This window comes from Pezoporus flaviventris, unplaced genomic scaffold (assembly GCF_033815535.1).
Source record: "Pezoporus flaviventris isolate CSIRO_AGI_PZ_B2104156 unplaced genomic scaffold, CSIRO_AGI_Pfla_v1 ptg000014l, whole genome shotgun sequence".
NCBI lineage: Eukaryota > Metazoa > Chordata > Aves > Psittaciformes > Psittacidae > Pezoporus > Pezoporus flaviventris.
In genome coordinates this window covers 203,487-223,499 of record NW_026892562.1, presented here as the reverse complement: position 1 = coordinate 223,499, position 20,013 = coordinate 203,487, and the positions used below count along the sequence as shown (strand labels likewise).

At 41.7% G+C, this 20,013-nt stretch overlaps 2 protein-coding genes across 3 annotated transcripts in view; both read left to right on the top strand.

The window, feature by feature from the left end:
- The window catches only part of SLC6A5 (solute carrier family 6 member 5), a 39,963-nt gene extending 32,109 nt beyond the window's left edge, over nucleotides 1-7,854 (top strand). The window contains exons 14-16 of one of the 2 annotated variants that reach the window (XM_061453085.1): nucleotides 527-694; nucleotides 4,049-4,103; nucleotides 5,242-7,854. In XM_061453085.1, the coding sequence (XP_061309069.1) occupies nucleotides 527-694; nucleotides 4,049-4,103; nucleotides 5,242-5,276 (258 nt within the window). In that variant the 3' untranslated portion in view covers nucleotides 5,277-7,854. Of the gene's footprint in view, nucleotides 1-526; nucleotides 695-2,963; nucleotides 3,363-4,048; nucleotides 4,104-5,241 lie in introns of those variants that run through there. The other variant, XM_061453084.1, reaches the window with a different exon arrangement.
- Nucleotides 7,855-11,572: 3,718 nt separating this feature from the next.
- The window catches only part of LOC133269126 (protein kinase C-binding protein NELL1-like), a gene marked incomplete at its 3' end in the record, with an annotated part of 178,911 nt that continues 170,470 nt past the window's right edge, over nucleotides 11,573-20,013 (top strand). Inside the window, exons 1-2 of the mRNA XM_061453083.1 lie at nucleotides 11,573-11,754; nucleotides 15,856-15,984. Coding sequence (XP_061309067.1) covers nucleotides 11,706-11,754; nucleotides 15,856-15,984 — 178 coding nt within the window. The remainder of the gene's footprint in view (nucleotides 11,755-15,855; nucleotides 15,985-20,013) is intronic.

Below are 20,013 nucleotides of genomic sequence, written 5' to 3'. Positions count from 1 at the left end.
TATAGCTAATAATTGATAAATTTGGGTAGTCTAATATTAGACTTTCAACTACTCTACATAAAACTAATCATTCTGATATGCGCTTTTACCTAGCTATACTGTTATAAATCTTCTGTGTGCAATTATTGTGAGCACAGGCATTTCCCCAAAGTTACTGAATTATGCACCAATATAAGTAGATGTATTGCTGTTCATACAGTAAGTGAAATGGAGTAACTTAGCATAATCACATTAAGTAAAACTGTCAAAAGACCATGTAATAAAGCATGTTACTCTAGGGTCAGGTTTCTACTATCAATTCTTCCAGCATAAATGCAGTTATTTTTGCGTGATTTTGCAAGATTTCCATGAAACTCATTAGATTCATACTCTGACCTGTTTAGTACAGCTCAAGGCAGTGCCCTGCTGCAGGTGGATGTACTTTTATTCCATACATACCAGCCCTGTGTGTGGATACCCACCGTTTGTTGCATAGGCAGCTTGTTTTGCTTAATCAAACATATTTGCTTCCCTTCTTTGTTTCCAGTTTATTCTTTGCTTCAGTTTTTACCAATGGGAACCAATGACTTATGGAGCTTACCATTATCCAGGCTGGTCCATGGTGCTTGGATGGCTGATGCTGGCCTGTTCAGTTATCTGGATCCCAGTTATGTTTGTGATAAAAATGCATCTAGCCCCAGGCAAATTTATTGAGGTAATTCTTCTGTCTTTTTGCTGCTTAAAAATATGGTTGCAGGAGACTGCCTAGTTTATTTTACATTACTTTTTTTTTTTTTTTTTGGTGACATTGAATGTCTAATAGTGCTTACATTACTTTCTCATAAGCTAGTTATTGTGTTGCAAAGAGACGCTCGGTTGATCTAAAATGCAGACATTCTATTCCCTGTTCCTGAATTGTTAAGTGATTGCTTTTATGGGAACTAGAAGGAGTTACAGAGCCCTGGTATGATGTTATTGAGAGAAAGCTGTTCTAGCTTTGCTATTCTGTTTGCAAAAGCAGCCCGTAAACGTAGGAAGCACTGACTGCTGGTGCATATTGTGTCGCAGCAAGCCTGGCTGTCAGGGCAAGGTGATACCAATCTGGAGTTGCCTGTTTGCAAGGTGCGAGATGGTTGGGTAGCAGAATCATGCAGGATGCACTGCAGGAGTCTGTGACACTTGATGAAATTCAGAAATAAGATGTAATGGAAAGAACTCATGCTCTACAGCTCAAATGACTCATTTTAGAACTTTGCTGGCAATCCATTTCCCCCCTGCTTCTTCATCTCTTTATTTTTCTTGAATAAGCTTATCCTCTCTCACACCTGGGCTTAAAAGGAATTCCAGGTGGCAATTTATTTTTATGCTGCCTGTGTTTATTTTGCAAATCAGATTCTTGCTGCTTCCCCCATTGCTCCAGAAGTGTGGCAGCCCCTTTCTGCTCCCTGTTTCTGTGCTCTGGCCCTCCCTGTCATCCTGCTGCCATCCCCTCTGCTCCCTGGCTGGTCCCATCCCACTACTTCCTCAGCTCTTTGCAGGCAATGCCTTTTTCATGTCAGCATTTCCTCCCTCTGCTGCCTTCACCTTGTCTGTGGAAGAAGTTCCATGCTCTTATTTTTGGCCTTTGAGGCTTTCTTAGATCTGGTCTCTCACTGCTGCATGCTGCTTGTGCTGCTCCCTCCTTGGGATGAGGAAGAGATGCTCGCTTCCCCTTTTCCATAGCTGCTTTTGCAGTTCAGCTCTCCTGCAAAACCCATCGGGGCTGTTACATGCCTCAAAGATGTAAAGGAGAGAAAATGTACTAAAATAGAGTAATCTTTTTGGTCTCTCAATATGTCACACTACACATGCCTAAGGGAAAAGAGCATGCCTTTCTGCTTCATACAGAGCAAGGGAATTTAATATTAAGCGGTGGGACGCACCATCTGAGTACATGACTGGCACTAGGCAATGAGGCCACTTGTCTAAAGGGCCATTCAGGCCTTGTGTGGAGCATATTGGAGCGCACAGGTCAGGAGACAATTGCTCCTGCTGGGAATGAGCTAATGAGAAATTAGACTTGCTTGTTCATCGTCTCATGGGTTTCTCTCATTGAGACAAATTGCTCTGCTTCAAATCTTCGAACTTAACATGTGTACTGTTGGTGCAAAAATAGGGTGCTCTCCTAACTGCCCCTCTACTAGTGCAAGAAAAGAAACATCAGAAAGTTGGATCTATTTTGAAGGGGCTTTAGCTGAAGCTATTTCAGCTGCAGCTTGGTATTTCCTGAATACCAAGTCTGCTGCACAAAATTATTATGGTTGATTTGGGAGGTAAGAGTTGCAGACTGGTAATTAAGCAGAGATTAAAATAACTGATATATAGGCCTGATTCACTTTATTAGGTAATAAACATATAATTATTCCCTTTTAAGTCATCAGAAATATGTTTTCTTTCCTTTTTATCTGTAAATGCACCAATCAAATTATATATTCAATAAGAAAATCAGTGGAAAGATGAGAAGATTTTTGTTGTTTGCCAGGTTAACGTTCTCCTCTTTCTTTTTTCCCACTGATAATAATGAAACATTTTGTCATCTCAAAATTAAAATCCTTGTTCATTCATAGCAGTGTACTTCCTTTTGGTCATTTGTGTACCTTTGGGAAATATGCAAACCAGAAATCCAATTATTTTAATGCCGTTACCCACTGCTTAAGACCATTGGGCTAAGTAATTGTGCACATGTCCTTCAGTAAGTGAGCCTTGCAATCTGCAGCAGTGGTTCTGAGCTCCCCTCATATGGTGCAGGGGAGAATGTATAATTAAAGTCTGGGCACTTGATCCTCTATTAATCTTGCAAACTTTGTGCAAAACAAACACTGAGCAGTGGAGCATTACAGGGCTATCATCCATAATCTTAAATGAGCCTATCCTCATTCCTTCTGTGTCATTATTCTGCTTGGTAACTTCAAATGAGACCTTCTTTTCTCTCCCCCACATTGCAGCGACTCAAGTTGGTGTGTTCTCCACAGCCTGACTGGGGTCCGTTTTTGGCCAAGCACCGTGGTGAACGTTACATGAATATGATTGATCCACTGGGAACCTCTTCCCTGGGACTTAAACTGCCAGTGAAGGATATAGAACTGGGGACCCAATGCTAATAGTTATTACATGGGTGGCAATAACATTGTCAACCTTCTCCTATACTTTTTTTTCCATTTTCTTTCCCCGTTTCTTCTCTTCTTTTCTTAAGTGGTTGCTTAGGAAAGCAGGACTTACTGTTGCATGCTATAGAGAAGACCTAGATAGACCACTTCCAGGTGTAGGTGATGCCCATGATGTGTTCTGTACCTGATGAAATACCAAAAGCATGTTGTGAAACAGGTGACATACCAGGTTTTGTCAGGAAACACAACAGAAAAATTGTGTTGAAGAAATTATGTACAGAATTTTACTCATTTCACACAAGCATCCTTGTAACAGGTAGCTATGATAGGACTAGGACCTTAGCAGTGTAGTCAAAGAGAAGTTCAGCCCTGAGGTGAGATGGAAGTGAGCAAAGAAGGGTTGTCCTGTAGTCCTGGTACAAATTCAGCAGAAAGCTTCCACAGTAAGCATGGTTACTTTTCCTACAGTAACAGCAGACCTTGACCGATCATGTCTGTGTGCTTCTTGCATGATATATACTACCTTTGAGGACTTGTTATCTTAAGCAAGTGGAGACCCTTTAAGCAGCTCACAAGGAAGCAATATGTGGGACCAGAACAGAAATACTATAATCCATCTGATCTTTTCAAGTAGAAAAGTGAAAGCAAAATTTCAGGAATTAATGATTTGAGACTGGGACTAATCTGCATTTGAGTCTAGAAGTGGTTTGGAAATGGTGCCAAACTGAGGTGTATGTATGGGCATCACTGTTTAAAGAACTGTTGTATGTTTTTTCTGATAATTTGATATCTGTCATTTCAGTTAAAAATGCCTCAGTTATACAAAGAGTCAGAAACCTTGCTCCACTCTAACAGCAACTGTGGTTTTACTCACTTCACTCCTCTGAAGGTGGTTTCCCTTGTTTCTCTGCTTTTGTTTACAGTATCTCCTCAAGAAGCCATCATATAATTTGTGCCTAACTTTGTATTCTTACTGTGGTAAGTGTAGTCTAGTTACCGCCTGACAACAGTTATTAGAAGTTAGATGTGCTGTTCAACTTTGTGACTCCCCATTAATTCTCCTCTAAACCTCTTTACATAAACTTTAGATGATGTATTCTTCTCTTTCAACCAATGGGGAAATAGCAGAAACCCCAGTTGCCTATGTATTATATATATAGCATGTAAATTCTTCAAAGCGGTAGTCTCTGAAATGTACATAGGGGTTGGTTTTTGGTTTTTGTGGGTTGTTTTTTTTTTTGTCTGTTTTTGTTTTGTTTGGTTGGTTTTTGTTTGTTTTTTCTTTTGTTTGCATTTAAAACATTTTCATTAAATAACCCCCACCAAACCCCACAACAATTAGCCACTGCAGTCATCCATACAGATGCAGCATTAGATATCCAAAACGGGAGGGCAGGGCGGAGAGGGCAACTTAGTAGATGGCTATTGTAACACTGCATATCAATAGGACATTGTGAAAAATGACATTTTAGAAATCACCTGTAAGTGGTGATATGAATGCTAGACTTCAATAATTATGTTACCTATTGGGCAGAGTAAAAATAGAGCTTTTTAAAAGTACATTGATTTACCTGAATAGAATATTAGCCCAGTTTATTGTCAGTGCACTAGAATGAGGGAGAAAAATATATCTTCGATAATTGACAAACCTTGTAACCTTTAACTATCTTTTTATATCCTATACATACGTATATGATATTTTTTAACAGTGATCAGTGTTCATGTAGTGTGTACTAGTGATGTTTTATGTCTATATAAATATCAGTGTAGCCAATGGTGAGCTTAGAGTAGTTTAGCTGTTTTTTTCCCTCCCCACATACACTACTGTAGTAGCCAGTAAATGTTCTTTCAGGGGACTGTTTCTGTACCCTTCTTTTGTTTGTCTGTCTTCATATTACAGGGTCTCAGGTAAATCTTCCGTTCATGTGTGTCCATAGATCAGTAGATGCGTTGTTTCATCCTGTTGAAGAAAACAAAGCAAAACCTAAACCTTAACGTTATACTTCCACAAACTGTTAACTTCTTTTCTCTCTGTGTGTGTGTGTGTGCATATATATATATGTATATTAAATATATTAATCATTTTGCTGAACTTCCTTTTTCACGGGGCAGTTAGTGTTGCCAATTCTAGGCGCTGCTGGAGACCTTTAATCCTCGGGCAGACAAGTGAAGCGAGGGCAGATTTTGCAACATCTTTTGCTGGCCCTGAATCTCCACTCCATGGGCTCTGTTGGTCCCTGTCTCACACGGCAGAAAGAGTGGACCCTTCTGTGAGCTCCTCTGCCTTAATTCTGCTTCGCCTGCTATTTTAATGAGAGGTTTGTTGTTGTTAATCCTGGCTTTTATTTTCCTAGCAGAGGCAGGTATGAGAAGCCATGCTCTGTTTGGTGTAGAAGGTCCATAAAGGTGAGCTGGAAATTTGGCTCCCATATCTCCACAGCGCTGAGGGGCTCTCTCTGGTTGAAGAAGGGGACATAAGTCAGCGCCTTTAGTGAGAATTCGGTATTTTTGTCAGGATAAATAGCTTTAGGCCTCTCTTTACCAATATTACCTAGCATCTTGGTTTGATTTTAAGAGTCCAAGCCAGTTTTTCTTCACTACTACTGTGATAAAAAAAAATAAAAATAATACATAGGTTTGTTCTTTTTTTTTTTTAAAGAAAAAAAAAAAGAAAACACTCTCAAATGGCTTAGCAGTTCTGAATCCTTTCACTTACTAACTTGTCTCAGGACATGCATTGGAACTGGGATTAACTAATTGCAATAAAATTACCTCAGTGTAAGGATGTCAGTTACTGCCTACCTTCAGCATAAAGGAGATATCATTTGAAGGGATACTGCTAGGTTATGATACCTTCTATTTGGCTTGGATTACCAAACCAGAATGCATATGAAAAATCAAATTGCTTTCCATGATTTATGTAATTAATCTGCTTGCTTTTAATTTAGATGTTGTTCCTGTGCCTGCTAAGTCATTAGCACAGGATTAGGCTTGATTTTGAAACTCTAAAAACAAGCAATAGTGATTTTGTTCTAGCTGATATTTGTATTCAGCTTTGACCTCCATTCCTAAGCTTGCAAAAGTATTTGGAGAGGGGAGACAAATGCATCTAAAAATCACTGAAGGTATGAAGTTTTTGCTCTATGATTAAAGCAGGATTGTTTTTTTTACATTAGACTTTTTTTGAGAAGTATTTTACTAGCCAAATCTGAATGTTGAGATTAAAGTAACCAGCAGTGTCTTCTTTAAATGAGAAGTCACTTTGAAGTTTGGAATGCACTTCATTTACCATGTCCTAGGAAAAGCTTGCATGTACTTCGATAATTTTCTAAACCTAAATTTTAGTAACTAATTAAATACCAGTAAAGATAAAAAAAGAAAAAAAGGAAAAAGCCATATTAGTAAAAAATGTGATGTACGTACTTGCAGATCTATCTTGTGAGTAAAAAAGTATTCAAATTTGGTGGAATTATGTTGCATATTTTTTCTTTGAAATTAAATTGAATTTCTGGATGAGCTGAGATGCATTATTGTATGCATTAAAGATTATACCTGATGCTTGCCATCTTCAAATTATTTGGGGTCTTCCTAGTGTTTTTAATATGCAATGTTTACAACCTGTGTTTCAGCTAGATGTGGCAGCACTTTGTTTCCAAAAAGAAGGGTTTAACAAAATGACCTTTAATTGAGAAAGACTTGGATTGTCTTTATATGACGTTTCAATTGGGTTGAAGTAGTCTTTTGCTTAGGTTCTGCTCCACTGACCACATCAGATGAGCTTCAGCACTGAAGATCATTGCTTTCGATACAGTGTGTGGTTTTCTCTTACCATAAAATTCCAATGCCTGGTTTATGTTAAATATCTTTGGCTTTTTGAATATATGTACAGTTGTATGGATGTTTTCTTGTTGTCTGTGTTAAAGCAGCTGCTTGTTTCTGGCAGACACTGGTTTCCTATTGGTTTCTTATTCTGCAGGTCCACTTCTTGCAATCAGAGACAGACTTTTGTAGGGATTGTGGGCTTGCAGAGCTTTAGCAAGCAGCATCACAGAAAGCTTCTCAGCTTCTCTGCTTTGCTAAGTAATGCTGTTGTAAGAGACATTTGTTTCTTTGTTTGTAGTTAAATGGTATCCACTGTAAAGTGGTCAGAGCTTGATATTCCCAAGGGACTCAGGTTGACAACTCAAGGGGGGGGATGGTAGGGGCATTGGGGGTTTCTACCTTTGTTACCCTCAGGCAGCCAAAGACAGAAGGTTTTCCTGATGGGTTTAAGATGGTGTGAGAACTGGGCTGGACCTTATTGCGTACAATATTATTATTTGTCCATAATGTTTAAATACATCTTCAGGTAACCATTTGCCTTATAGCTATCTTCCATTGTTAAGGAAAACTATTGATCAACTAAAACCTGCTGTTATCTACCATTTATATTATGTATAATTACCTTGTAAGGTAGATGCTTAGCTGGTATAAACTGTCACGGCTTTTTTGGGGCTGTGACAGTTCACACCAGCTGAGAATTTGCGCCCTGTGTCCTATGGCACTTTATTAAGGACCCATCACTGATGGGTTAAATCTTAATTACTTGCGTAATGTCATATATAAATATATATATATATTTACAGGCATTCTGTAGGGTACTGCTGCCTATGGATAAAGATTTGTACCCTAACCAGGTCATTATAATTTTTTTCATTAGCTATATGTGGAGGAGATACATTATGTTACAAAGGATGCATCATATATATCTCATGCAGTGCATATTACAATGCTGTATGTTCTTAATTTCAGAAATCATTATTCTTGAGGCCCTACCTCAGATTTTGTATTTATGTGTACAAATGCAATTTATTGTATTATATATTTGCCTATTATATTTGAATGTGATTAAATGAAAATTATTCTATAATGTATGGGCTCTAAAGACTCTAAATAAATGTCCAGTGTTTAAAACAGAAAATACATTGACATTTTCCTGGTGAATGAACTGCCTCTTTTTCTATTGCCACCTTCCCCACCCTCTGCACACCACAAACATCATTCTTACTTAACAGGCAGCCTTAAGGTATCTGCAGAATTGATCCATTTGATTGTTAGAAACCCTGAGCAGCAACTGGCAACAGCCCTCTTGGGAAATGGAGATGTTGCACAGCTGCAGAAGTAAGTATCAATTAAATGGTTGGGTTCTTAACCATTTGAGTGCTTTGTAGCTTGTGGAATAATTGATTGACTATCAGGGGACTAACTGTATTTCCTTAAATCCTTCTTATCCTATCAATTCAATATCCCAAAGGTTGCTAAAATCAAGAGGTTCATATCTGCTGGAGATGCAAATGAGAGGTATAAGGGAAGAGCAAGTGAAGGAGGAAAGTGTAAGGATACCTGGTGTTCTTGTATCTTGTTCAAAGCTGAATTCCTGCTGGTTTGGTTAGGGTTTGGTTCCCTATTTGTTTCCCAATAAGGAAGCAGGTTCTTCCTTTCCCAGCAGCCTGCTGTGGAATTGGTACTCATCCTACCTGCTTCACTGTTGGCAGAGATGAGCCTTTGTCAGGCTTTTCCCAGATACCTGAAGTACAGTGTCTGATCATAATGTGGCATCAAATGTGGCAATACAAGAGATACGAGCACGGTGCCAAGATCATGATAGTAATTTCAGGAGAGAGTTTAATCCTGAAGACAGCTCAATAGTGACGTGGCAGGCCTTTTTTTCAGGAGTTCTGGTAATCAGTTCCCATACCCCCCCCAAAAAAAACAACACAAAAAACCACTTTGTCCTGTCTGTAAGTGTGCATTTCTGAGAGGTACATGTGCAGACAATGGAAGTGGCAGGGCCTAATGACTGCAGACTGCAGTGCTTCTTTACACACATAAGGCAGATTTCATCTTGCAGAAGTCTGAATTTACCAGCAAGCATTGTAAGGGTCCTGAGAGGCAGGTAAGTGTCATTAGTCCATTTTTCAGGAGGAAAAACTGAGGCACATGGAATTTCAGATCTCCAGAGTCTACCAGTGTGAGTCCATGATACAACACATTGATCTGGGGAGTAAGAGACAGTCCTTTACTGTCACCATTAAGCACTACTGCTTTAAATCTTTAAAACTCATGGGAACAGATGAAAACCCAATGTCTTTTTAACTGAGTTGTATGGATTCAACCAAGCCACACTTTAAAGCAATGTATGTCACTTAACCAGCTTGAAGATAGGCACATCTATTGCAGATGTGTGTACTGTCACATAATTTTACTGCCCCATCACTGGCAGTGTTCAAGGCCAGCTTGGATGGGGCTTGGAGCAACCTGGTCTAGTGAAAGGTGTTCCTGCCCACAGCAGGGGATTGGAACTGAATGAGCATTAAAGTCCCTTCCAACCCAACTATTCAATACTTTTATGACTCTTTCAGGTACTGAAATTCCTATGGTTGGAATGTAGACTGTGAAGGACATGTGTTATACCAACCTAACAGATTAATTGGTTGTAAAGTTGAACTTAGACTTTGCAGTCTTCAAATGTAAGCTAAGTGTGTGTAGGGGAACTAAAAAAAAATAAATAAATAAAAGCAGTAGGTATTGCTCCATGGCTGAGTACAGAAATAAACAAATTATTTGTCTTGGTAAGGCCTCATTCCAGTGCATTTGTTAGTTATTTATGTAATTATAAACATGACGTGGATACTTTCAGCATTTTGGACTGATTATATAGTCCTTTATAACTATTTATCAGTTGGTAAATATGGCATCTTGTATTCCCACCTCTTTTACATCTACTCTTTTTCTTTGTATTTAGTTTAAGTAGTGACAGGACAAGAGGGAATGGCTTTAACCTGACAGAGGGGAGATTTAGGTTAGATCTTAGGCAGAAGCTCTTCCCTGTGAGGGTGGTGAGGTGCTGGTACAGGTTGCCCGGAGAAGCTGTGGCTGCTCCATCCCTGGCAGTGTTCAAGGCTGTTGGACAGCTCTTGGAGCAACCTGGTCTAGTGAAAGGTGTCCCTGTCCATGGCAGAGGGTTGGAACTGGATGAGCTTTAAGGTCACTTCCAATGCAAGCAACTCTGTGATTGTATGTGTACTGCTGTTAATTCTTGCTCTTTACTGGCTGCAGAATAAACTTTGCCTATGTGGACTGGGAGTATTCCTTTGGAGCCAGGCTTTTACAGGATGCGAGCCTTATTTGTGAATTGAGGAGTTATTTTACCCCATGAGCTATGAGGTTTTTTTCCCTCTTCTTTCAGCATTTGCTGTTCAGCTGGCAACTGAGTCCTCATGCTCAGCTATGCAGTGAGTAATAGTGCTTTTAATAACCTTTTATCTAACGCACACAACCAACCTTACGACCACTCTGAGAAATACTGGGCCTAGGCAAAAAATACTTCATCAAACCACAAAATGCCACAAGCTTTGTGGCTGACAGGACTAACAGTTTAACACCATGCAGTTAGCAACATAGCAATAATTTAGGTCAAAATCAGGAAGCATTCAATGTCCAACCAAGAGTGCAAGAGCAGCCTTTCACAGGAATATTATCTAAGCTGAAATCCAGCTTGCTTGCCAGGAGCAATGCTTCACCCTTGCAGGTGCCGTATTTTTTTTTTAATTGCTGTGAATGTTCACGAACACAGTATTAATTCTTATCTGAATGTCAGGTCTTTCAGCTATTTACGCTTTCACCAGATCATATCAGAGTATCACATTTTTTGGTGATAGAGGAAGCTAAATTTCTGCCATTAGAGGAGTTCTAAGAATAGCGTTGGCTGGGAGAACATGACTTTTTGTTTTCCATCCATTTGTCCTCTCCTTTTCCAACCTGAGCAGTTGAAACTGCTTTTACGATGACAATTGCTCTCCAGTGGGTGATCATTTGGGTACTGAGCTGAACTGTGGGAAGACCCCCATCTGTGAGACCAACTCCAGTCAGAGCACTTACTCTTCAGATGCTTGTGTTATTTTGGCAGCACCTGTGGGCTCTTGGGACTTTTCTGATCCACAGAAGAACAAAGTTGGGAATGATTCAGGCATTCTTCATCCATGATGTTGCTCAAGATGTGTTTGAAGCTGTGCTTTAAAGCCTATCACTCAGTGGATTTCCGTATTCTACCATCTCAGAGCCTGTTTATTCACACCGGGCATGAATTATGACTAAGACTAAATAGTTAATAACGGTTGATTTTTACTATTTCCATGACGGGAACGAGGAGGAAGCGGTGGCACAAGTGTACTGCCCGGCGCCACGGGGATTTTCGTCTTTCGTGGGAGACGAGCCGGTTGGGGAGCAGCGAAGGGCTTGGGGAGCGGGACGAAGGGCCGGCGGGGGCTCACCCCTCTCTCTCGGCCTACCCGAGGGCATGGCCGTGCGGCGGCGCTGGCGAGGCCTAGGGGGGGGGCCCGCGCGTCACGGCGGGGGGCGGGCGGGGACCCCCCCCCCGCCGCGGGGGGGTCGGGGCCGCGCCTGGGCAGCGGGCGGAGCCGCCGCCGCCGCTGCTGCCGAAGTCGCTCCGCGGTTCGGAGACTGCGCTGGGCTCGGCGCGGCTCCGCTGCAGCCACCGGGAGGGAGGGAGAGGCGGGCGCTGCCGCCCGCGCCGTGCCGATGGGTCTCCTCCTGCTCCTCTGGGCGTGTGCGGCCGCCGCCGGGGCAGGTGAGGGGCCGGGGCTGCGGGGCCGGCGGCCGCTCCTGCCGCCTCTCCGGAGAGCGGGGGCTCGGCGTGCAGGAACTTTGCGGGGCGCCGGCGGCGGGCTGCGCCCCTGCGGGGACGGGAGTGGCCCCGGCTCTGCCGGCTGCCGCCGCGGAGGAGCCGGCCATCCCTCGCTGCGCGGGTCTCCGCGGCGCGCAGCACGGCTTTTCTGCAGCAGGGAGCCCCCCGGGGGGGGGGGTGGGGGGGCTCCTCTCCGCGGGTGCGGTAGGGCAGGTGGGGCAAAGTTTTCTGAAAGCGGCCGGGGTGCGCGGTACCGGGGGAACAGGGTACCGGGGCACGGGTACCGTGGGAACCCACGTTCCAGGCGGGCGGCGCGGTCTGCCTGCCGGTGCTGCGCCTGCCGCGTTATTCTGACAGCACTGCGCGACCCAAGCACCCTTTCTTGTTCCTTTTGGGAGGCTTTGTTCTCCTCTTTGCCACGGGGACCGCGCTTCCTCGATCGGAGGTCTTGAGGGGAACGTTTCTCGATGGTGCTTGTATCTGTTCTCGAGGAGGTTACCCCAAACGGTTATCAGAAGCGCCAAGGAATCCGTGTTTTTAAATTACAATTACACTTGTGGCAATTATTATCTCATCAGAATCTACAGATCTGGAGAGGTGCGCCATAAATATAGTTGGAAGAATATACTGCCTTCCCTTTCGCAGTGGTGTTGACACCACTAACGCGCACAAGCTTTCGGAATGGTCAGTAGGACCTGAAACTCCCCTTCTTGGAATTACAATATCAGTCTGCAAGTTCTTTGTGTGCAACAGTTGCCGCTGAAGTTGTCAGGGGAAAGAGCAAAATGCCTCTCCTAGAGAGCTTCCTTTTCACCACGTTGGTGGGTACATGTGGGTGACTTGCTTGTGTGGAGTGTGCTTTCGCTTAAAGTTTTTCCATCCCTAAAAAGCTCATTTCACATGTTGAGGAAATGATAAATGTGCTGCATACGTTGCATGACTCCACATTAGCTAGATGGAGCGTGGCACGATTGCTGGTGCTCGCGTGGAGGTGATAAAGGCATAAGCAGAGCATACAAGCTGTTGGAGCTGTAAGGAAGAATTAATTTCCTTTAGGGATTTCCTGGTGACATGATTCATAATCATATGGCTTAATTCTTTAAATCTGCCATGGTGTCTTCAGTTCAGGTTGGGCCAAATCCACCAGGTCCCGAGATGATTTCTGCTCCCGCCCACCTGACTGAATTAGTTGGGAGTTCTGCTTGTGTAAGCCACTGATTAAAGAGAAACGTCCCAATTACTTTAAATAGGAATTGAAAGCTTTACCCATCAAGATCGGGCCCAGGCCTTGCAAAGCTCTCCAGTGAGAGCAGACGGGTTGATAATTAATTTTTACCTTGGAAAGAAACGGTCTTGCCAGCTTCTTGTTCCGCTGAAGAGAGGCAGCATAAAATAATGAGATGCGAGTGTGGCTGGCATGCCTGTGGTATATCTTTCTGATAGACTGTGGGAGACTGCAGGGGAAAATGAGTCTTGGTTATCATACTGAAGGTGCTGATTTGTTGTCTATTAATTATTAACTAGGCTTTTGAGTGCCTGCTGCAATTTGAAGAGCCAGCACAGGAAAATGACTAGGTATTTAAAACAGTGTAGGTACTTGCTAAATAGCTGCTGTGCCATTAGAAATAGTCTTAGCTTTTGAGAGTGTTTTAAAAACTGGAAGGGCACACACTAAAGTTGGCACCCAAGATTCTGCACCGGTGTAAATCGAAGCCTGTAGAGCTACAGTGATCTATACTTGTTGAGCCTTAGGTATTCAGGCTGGAATAAAAAGCTTTAATAGAGCAGAGGAGTAACTATGATTTATGGGATTGACCATACTTGCTAGATGTGGTTTCTGTCCTCACCCTCTAGATGCTTGTGGCAGAGATTTCACTGGCTTTAATAGGGTCAAGATTTGTCTTCCCGGACATAGTGTGTCCTTTCCGTTGAGCAAGTTTTAGTGCTTACTCGACCTCCCTTCATATTAGGAGGTTTTAACTGATCCTGATATATCAGTGTATTCTGTTCTTGGCAGGCATTTCTGAATGAAAGCGTTAGAAGAAATAATAAGTCCTTCAGTTTCTCTTCTAAAACAGTATTTTTTTAATGCCTTTTTTTCTTCTCCCCAGAAAGACCACCCTCTGTATTTATGTATGTGTTTGTGTCTGTAGTTTGCCTTTGCACTGCAAGAGTTGCTGTAGGTTGGAAATAGATAGGTTGATAAGTTCTCTCCTGGTAATCAGAGGCAGGTACACTGAAGGAAAGCAGTCACCTGGTAAATGTTGGCTGTTTCTTCAGTAAACCTTGACTGCATGCAAGTGGTTTGGGACCAGAAGAGGTGGCTGGCTGTTTCTGATGCCAGTGCTTATTTCAAAAGGGGAAGGTGTTGTCCAAAGTGTCAGTTGTGGTCCTTCAGTGCCTGAGCCTCTAGGGTTGGTGAAGTCAAAGGTAGTACTAAAAGCTTGATGATGTTGCTGATTATCTGGCAAGTTTTTTACCCCTGGAAAAGTTTATCTGGGTTCATATTATCTAATTTAAATTTTCTACAATAAGGTACGTATACCCACATCCTTATGAAAGCACTGTGTATGTACTCACCTAGGTATATTGGCAGTCTTGGAGCTTCAGTTCTGCCAGATGCCTCTAGATCTTTATTTTCCTTGTAGAGTAAGGTTGCTAGAGAGCTTCTAAAGCTACTACTAAGGCTTTCTACTCTGTCCCTTGTGTAGTAGAATCCTCTGCATTAGCACAACACAATGTTCCAACAAGTTTTAATTCTTGAGTAAAGGAAGGGAGAAAGTGCTGTGATACAGATGGCTGATGAGTAGAATACTTAACTTGCTCATTCTGCACACCTCAGTAATTTCTTAGACCCCTTCAAAGAGAATTACAAATGAATCAATTTAGGCCTGAACATGAGGTCCACTCTGTGGAAATTAGTCTGGGAATGCTTTACAGGTAACGCTGTTGCTCAATGGAAGTCAGTAGGACTTTTACCACTGACTTCAGCTGTGCCAGGATTTTCCTGGAGCCTGTTGCCGATACTAAAGATGTTATATAAAAATTTCATTAAGGAAGTACTTGCATCCTGCATGAGACATTTGACCTATGTGTCAGGCACAGATCTGATGTCACACATATTGCTATGTTGAGAGAGATACCGCGGTCAGGCTGGCCTCTTCCTATCTCTAGAAAAAGGTCTGTTTAATGAACTTGGTGCACCATAACAATCAAGTTGCCCTGAGCTTTTGAACATAGCAACTTCAAACTACTTGGGAGCATGAATCCCCTCAGGTCCCTGCTAGCTAAGGGAGTGTCAAGGCTGTGTATAAGCCATTTTAAGGTTTAGATTTGTGCTTCTGTAGATGAGGAGGTAAAGGAATGTTTGCTATTTGTAGGTAGGCTTTGTCACATTTCACTGGCACCATCTGTGCTGAAATACAGAGGTGCGCTTCCCAAGCAATACACCACAGTTCTGGGAGTCACCTGGGGCTCTTGGATTACAGGGTGGCATCTTTTGCCCTGTTGCCATATCTTCTCCAGGGTCATTTGGCCCAGTTGGGAAGACAGATTACGTTTGGCCTATGAGCTGTGGGGCCTGGTCTGTTAGTCACAGCAAGCTAGGAGATGCGAGAGAAATTTTTCTTCCTCACGTCTCCCTGGAAATAGTGCTGCCAATAATAGATGAATGCTGCAAATCTCTTTCATCTTTTTGCCTAGGTGGTTACGCTTTTACTTATTTATTATTCTTTAGCCTCATGAAGGTACTGAATTAGTGGTACAATTTTAGGATGTTTCAACTTTTGTGTAGTAAAATCCGGGGAAAGGAAATAGTTTCATTAAAAGAGTTGGAGAAGAAAATCTTCTCTTTCCTGCAGCAGAGTTACTATCTTATAAGTAATTACTGTATACAGTGTGTGTGAATGTAAAGGTACTATAGATGTCTGCACTGCACTAGGTATTCTTCTCCATTCTTTTCATTACCTGATTTGAAATAAAAATTGATCTAACACTCTCCCTCCCTTCCTTCCCTCTCTCTCGCCCTCTGTCTGCCTTCAACAGCTGTAGGATTTGGAATGGATCCTGACTTACAAATTGATATCATCACAGAACTGGATCTTGTGAATACAACCCTTGGGGTAACACAAGTGTCAGGACTACACAATGCCAGCAAGGCATTTTTATTCCAAGGTAAGACAAACATCCTCAATTCTCTTATCTAAGTTCTGTCTGCATGAGCTCATAAGAGCTTTGATGCCTAGACTGATTCCCTGTAATGGAGGTCTGACTTAACTGTTGCTTTCTTTTACTTTTATATTTTTTATTTCAAAATAGCCCTTATTACTTCCCTGAAATACCTGTGGCATTTATTTTTAGTGTGCTCTCAGGTAGCTGCGGTTAGAGATCTTTAGAGAACTGTTTTTGTGTAGGATTTTAGCACTCCCAGTATTTATTTCTAACTAGGTAAGTCAAAGCAGTTCTAAGGCATGGATTTGGTGTATGTGTTTTCTCTCTGTGATTGTACATATGCAGAGACACAGACAGCTGGAGCTGTGTAGCTACAAGAAAACATTTAATGTGTTGAAACTGATTAGTAACATGTAGCAGGACTTTCATCAACTTGCTGCAAACTGTTAAAGTGGCAAAATAGAGCAGGATTGCATTTAACTGCCCACACTGAGTATCAGGTATGGAATAAGTCACTTAGAGTTGTGGTGGGTTTCATGCAATATTCTAAGATAATGCTTGTGAGGTGTTCTAAAATGGTGGTGTTTTTATTTTTAGTGAGTGAAATTTGCGATGAATTTCAATTACTTGAATTTTTGATGAATTAACAAGTTTTACCATGGACTTAATCTGTAAAATGCAGATTGCTGTGCTTTACTCTGTGTTGCAGTGTGTGTGTTAGTGTCTCATTTTTTTGCTGTCTGTCCTCTGTAGCCATTTTTAGAGGCAGACAATTATGATCTCATTTAGCTTTTGTTCTGGATCTGCAGTGCTAACTGACTTCATTGCAAGTTGTAAAAGAAGCTGATCTATAATCTTAGCTCATTCTTTACCTGGCCAAGGCCAGTTTAGGAGCCAGAACACAGAGAATTCTAGAGACCTCAGATTTGTTAGTCGTATTACCAATCTTTTATGGTACGAGGCATAATTTTCCATGATTCCCAGATTAATTTCCATAAGACATTAATCTAAAGTTATCAATTGTTTGTGGTTTTTTTTTTTTTTTTTTCCCCCAATACCCTGACTCCAAGTTTGTGTATTATGGACAAACAGTATTAAAATACAGTTATTCCTCTAAGGACTGCAGTGGCTGAACAGATTCAAAACATTTTAGTATCTCCAATTGCTATTCTATGCAGTTAATTGTAGTCATGCTGGTGAACTGTCATGGTAAGTTTTCACACATTGGTAGTCAGAGCTCAAGGGGAGATGAGTGAGAAGTGTTTTTTAGGACACTGATTGAAACTGTTGATACTGAAAATAGCTTTGAAAGCCTAATGGGGAAGATGTTCTTTTTGCCTTGGAGAATCCCACCTGTAGTTTAGAGAAACTTAGAGAAAACTGGTGTAAAAAAAGGTAGGGCTTGTAAAATTAACATGAGCAGAAAACATGGAAGACATGTTCATGGGAAGCAATGAATAAAAATTCACTGTACTAAGTGAATAAATTCAAAGGCTGTAATTAGGTAAATAAAGTTTTTTTTAGCTACCAGAACATAAATTCTTTTTGCTAATGTACACATTTTGTAATGTATCCTTGTGCTTGGGTAACACCCCTGGTATAAACCTTGGAAGACAGCTCAGGAAAATTTTTCTCTTCAGTTAAGCCCTTGGGCTGGGAGAAGACTGAAGACCTTTGGTCTGTTACTCCATCCTGGGAGAGGTCTGCGAGGGGTCTTTTGCTGCTGCCACCAGATGGGACGGAAGTCTGAGGCAGCCCCACTGGCTGCTTCCCTTCTTGTTAGTATCTGTTACTTGTTAAATGTCAGCAGTATGTTGGCAGTTGTATGCGTTGCCTTTTACTAAGAGGTGACTTACTTTAGAACTACCGTTTGGTTGTGTTCCAGGTCTTTTGCAGTAAAAGTCATGCAGAACTCAGGGCAATGTATGGATAACTGCTATGGCTAAGTTAGAATCTTTTCCTACAGGGATTGGTAAAAAACCCCAGCACACATGACATCCCCTGTGGAGAGAAAAGACTGGAAGTTAGTGCTTGTTTTCAAAATCACTGTATCCGCTTGGACCAGCTCTTCCAGTCTCCAAGATGTCATCCTTTGAGCAAAGCTTTGCTTTAGTTCTTACTGTTTGGGAGTAGCTAGTGCATGCTGTGCCTTGCTGTGTCATGCTGCTCAGGTGTTGCTTTTGGGGCTCTGGGCAGGGAAGGACCTGCTTCACCTGGCAGGCTGATTGCTGAGCACGGAGCCACAAAAAAAGACCTCTTCACTCGTAGGCTCTTGCTAGTTGAGGGAATTAGAAGAATTTGTGAGTATATTCTTTAGTGTGTGCAGTTTTCCTAGGGTCAGTTTTGCCTGCTGCCTTTGGTGGTGGCCTTACAGCAATGTAACAGAGCTTTGAGCTTACAAAAGGTTCCCCGGGGATCATTTTCTGTCTTGTAAGATGTATTTCCTGAAATGGCTTTGCTATAGCAGTTCAAACTGAGAGTTTCTTTGTGTGTCCCTGGAAGTCTGCATCTTTGAGGCAGAGAAATGGTAATTTTTCCCTACCCCAGATGGCTGTGTGCACAGTTGTAGTGAAAATATGGATTGTTCTCCTAAGTGAGACTCTTGTTCTGTGAATTAAACTCTTTGAAACAGACAGCTTTATGAGTTTTTGGGCATTCCTTTGGTAGCATTTAGCGGCAAAAAAAAGAAATGAAGAAGCAGGGAATGATGGTTAGACATGCACAAAGGAAAGAGAAACTTGTTTTTAGTTAGCTTCTGGATCATTGATACTATCAATTATTACAGTAAGTAACATACCGTTTGTATGAAGTTTCTGGGGAGTGATGCCATGATTTGATTTATCCTAGAGCAAATGTAGGACTCTTTGCCCTGGAGAGTTACCACTTCCAGTCCAAGGCAACCTCAGTGAAGCCAGTGGAGTATTCTGATTTTCTAATAATATTGGTAGTAGCAGCTGAAACTCGGATTTCTGTGTGAAGCAGCTTCACAGGCAAAGGAACAAATTCAGCTCTGTTGCAAACTATGTGACAGCATGATAGAACTGAAGTGGCAGTTGAGAGATGTGGGTTGCCTTTGAGCAAGCAAACTTGTTCCTAATTCAGAAAGTGTAGAAACCTATAATTAAGTATAGTTATCTGAATGGTGCTGTTGGGCCTGGACTTTGATTATTAGAGTATTTCAGCTGGAATTTTGATTGATCAGTTCCATTATTTGTGTGTTTCAGTTCCATTCTCTGTGAAATGGGGATGAGGGAATCAAAAAAGCAGTGTAAGAGCTGACAGTGAATTAAATGAAGTATAGATATCTAATTCATAATGGCAGTTCTGCAAACAGTCTGACTCTTGTGGTGTCTGAACCTTGTGGTGTCTTGATTATTTGTTTTTTATTTATTTGTACAATCAAGAGTGGGGAAAAAAGCCCTGGTGTTGGGGTGGTTGTTCTAGCACAAAAGGGCCGAAGGAAGGTGAGTGGAGATTCTTGAGTAGAGTGCTCTTGGGGAACAGGGTAAACAAGAACCAAGTATCTGACCCCACATCTCCTTACCTTCATGCAGGGGTCCAGAGAATTCTAAGAAGCAGTCCTGGGGGTGGGAGGAAAATCTACTTCAAAGAAAAATATTAATTGTCCATCTAATGCATTACAATAACATCTTAGAAATACTGAGTGAAAAACATCTGTAAATAGTATCTTACGAACATGACAAAATGATACTGAAATTCCTAGAACAGGATTATAACGAAACCCTGAGCCATAGCCCCATGATGGAGCTCAGTCCTGCTGTATGTTTTAGCTAGCAGGAAAGCTGGGCTTGTTTTGACCCTGTAGGTGGAAACCTCAGCAGGATCTTGAGTTTGGTGGCAGAGAAAGACTCTCATTATAAGGAAGGAGGAGGTGACTAACTTGTTGTCCTGTTTCTAGGTAGACTGAGCCCAATTTTTAGCCTAGCTGTTAAATTATGTGATTACCTTAACCAGTCTGACTTTTGTTCTGTGCTCAGTTCTCGCTGGCAAAGTCAAATTTTATTCCTTTTA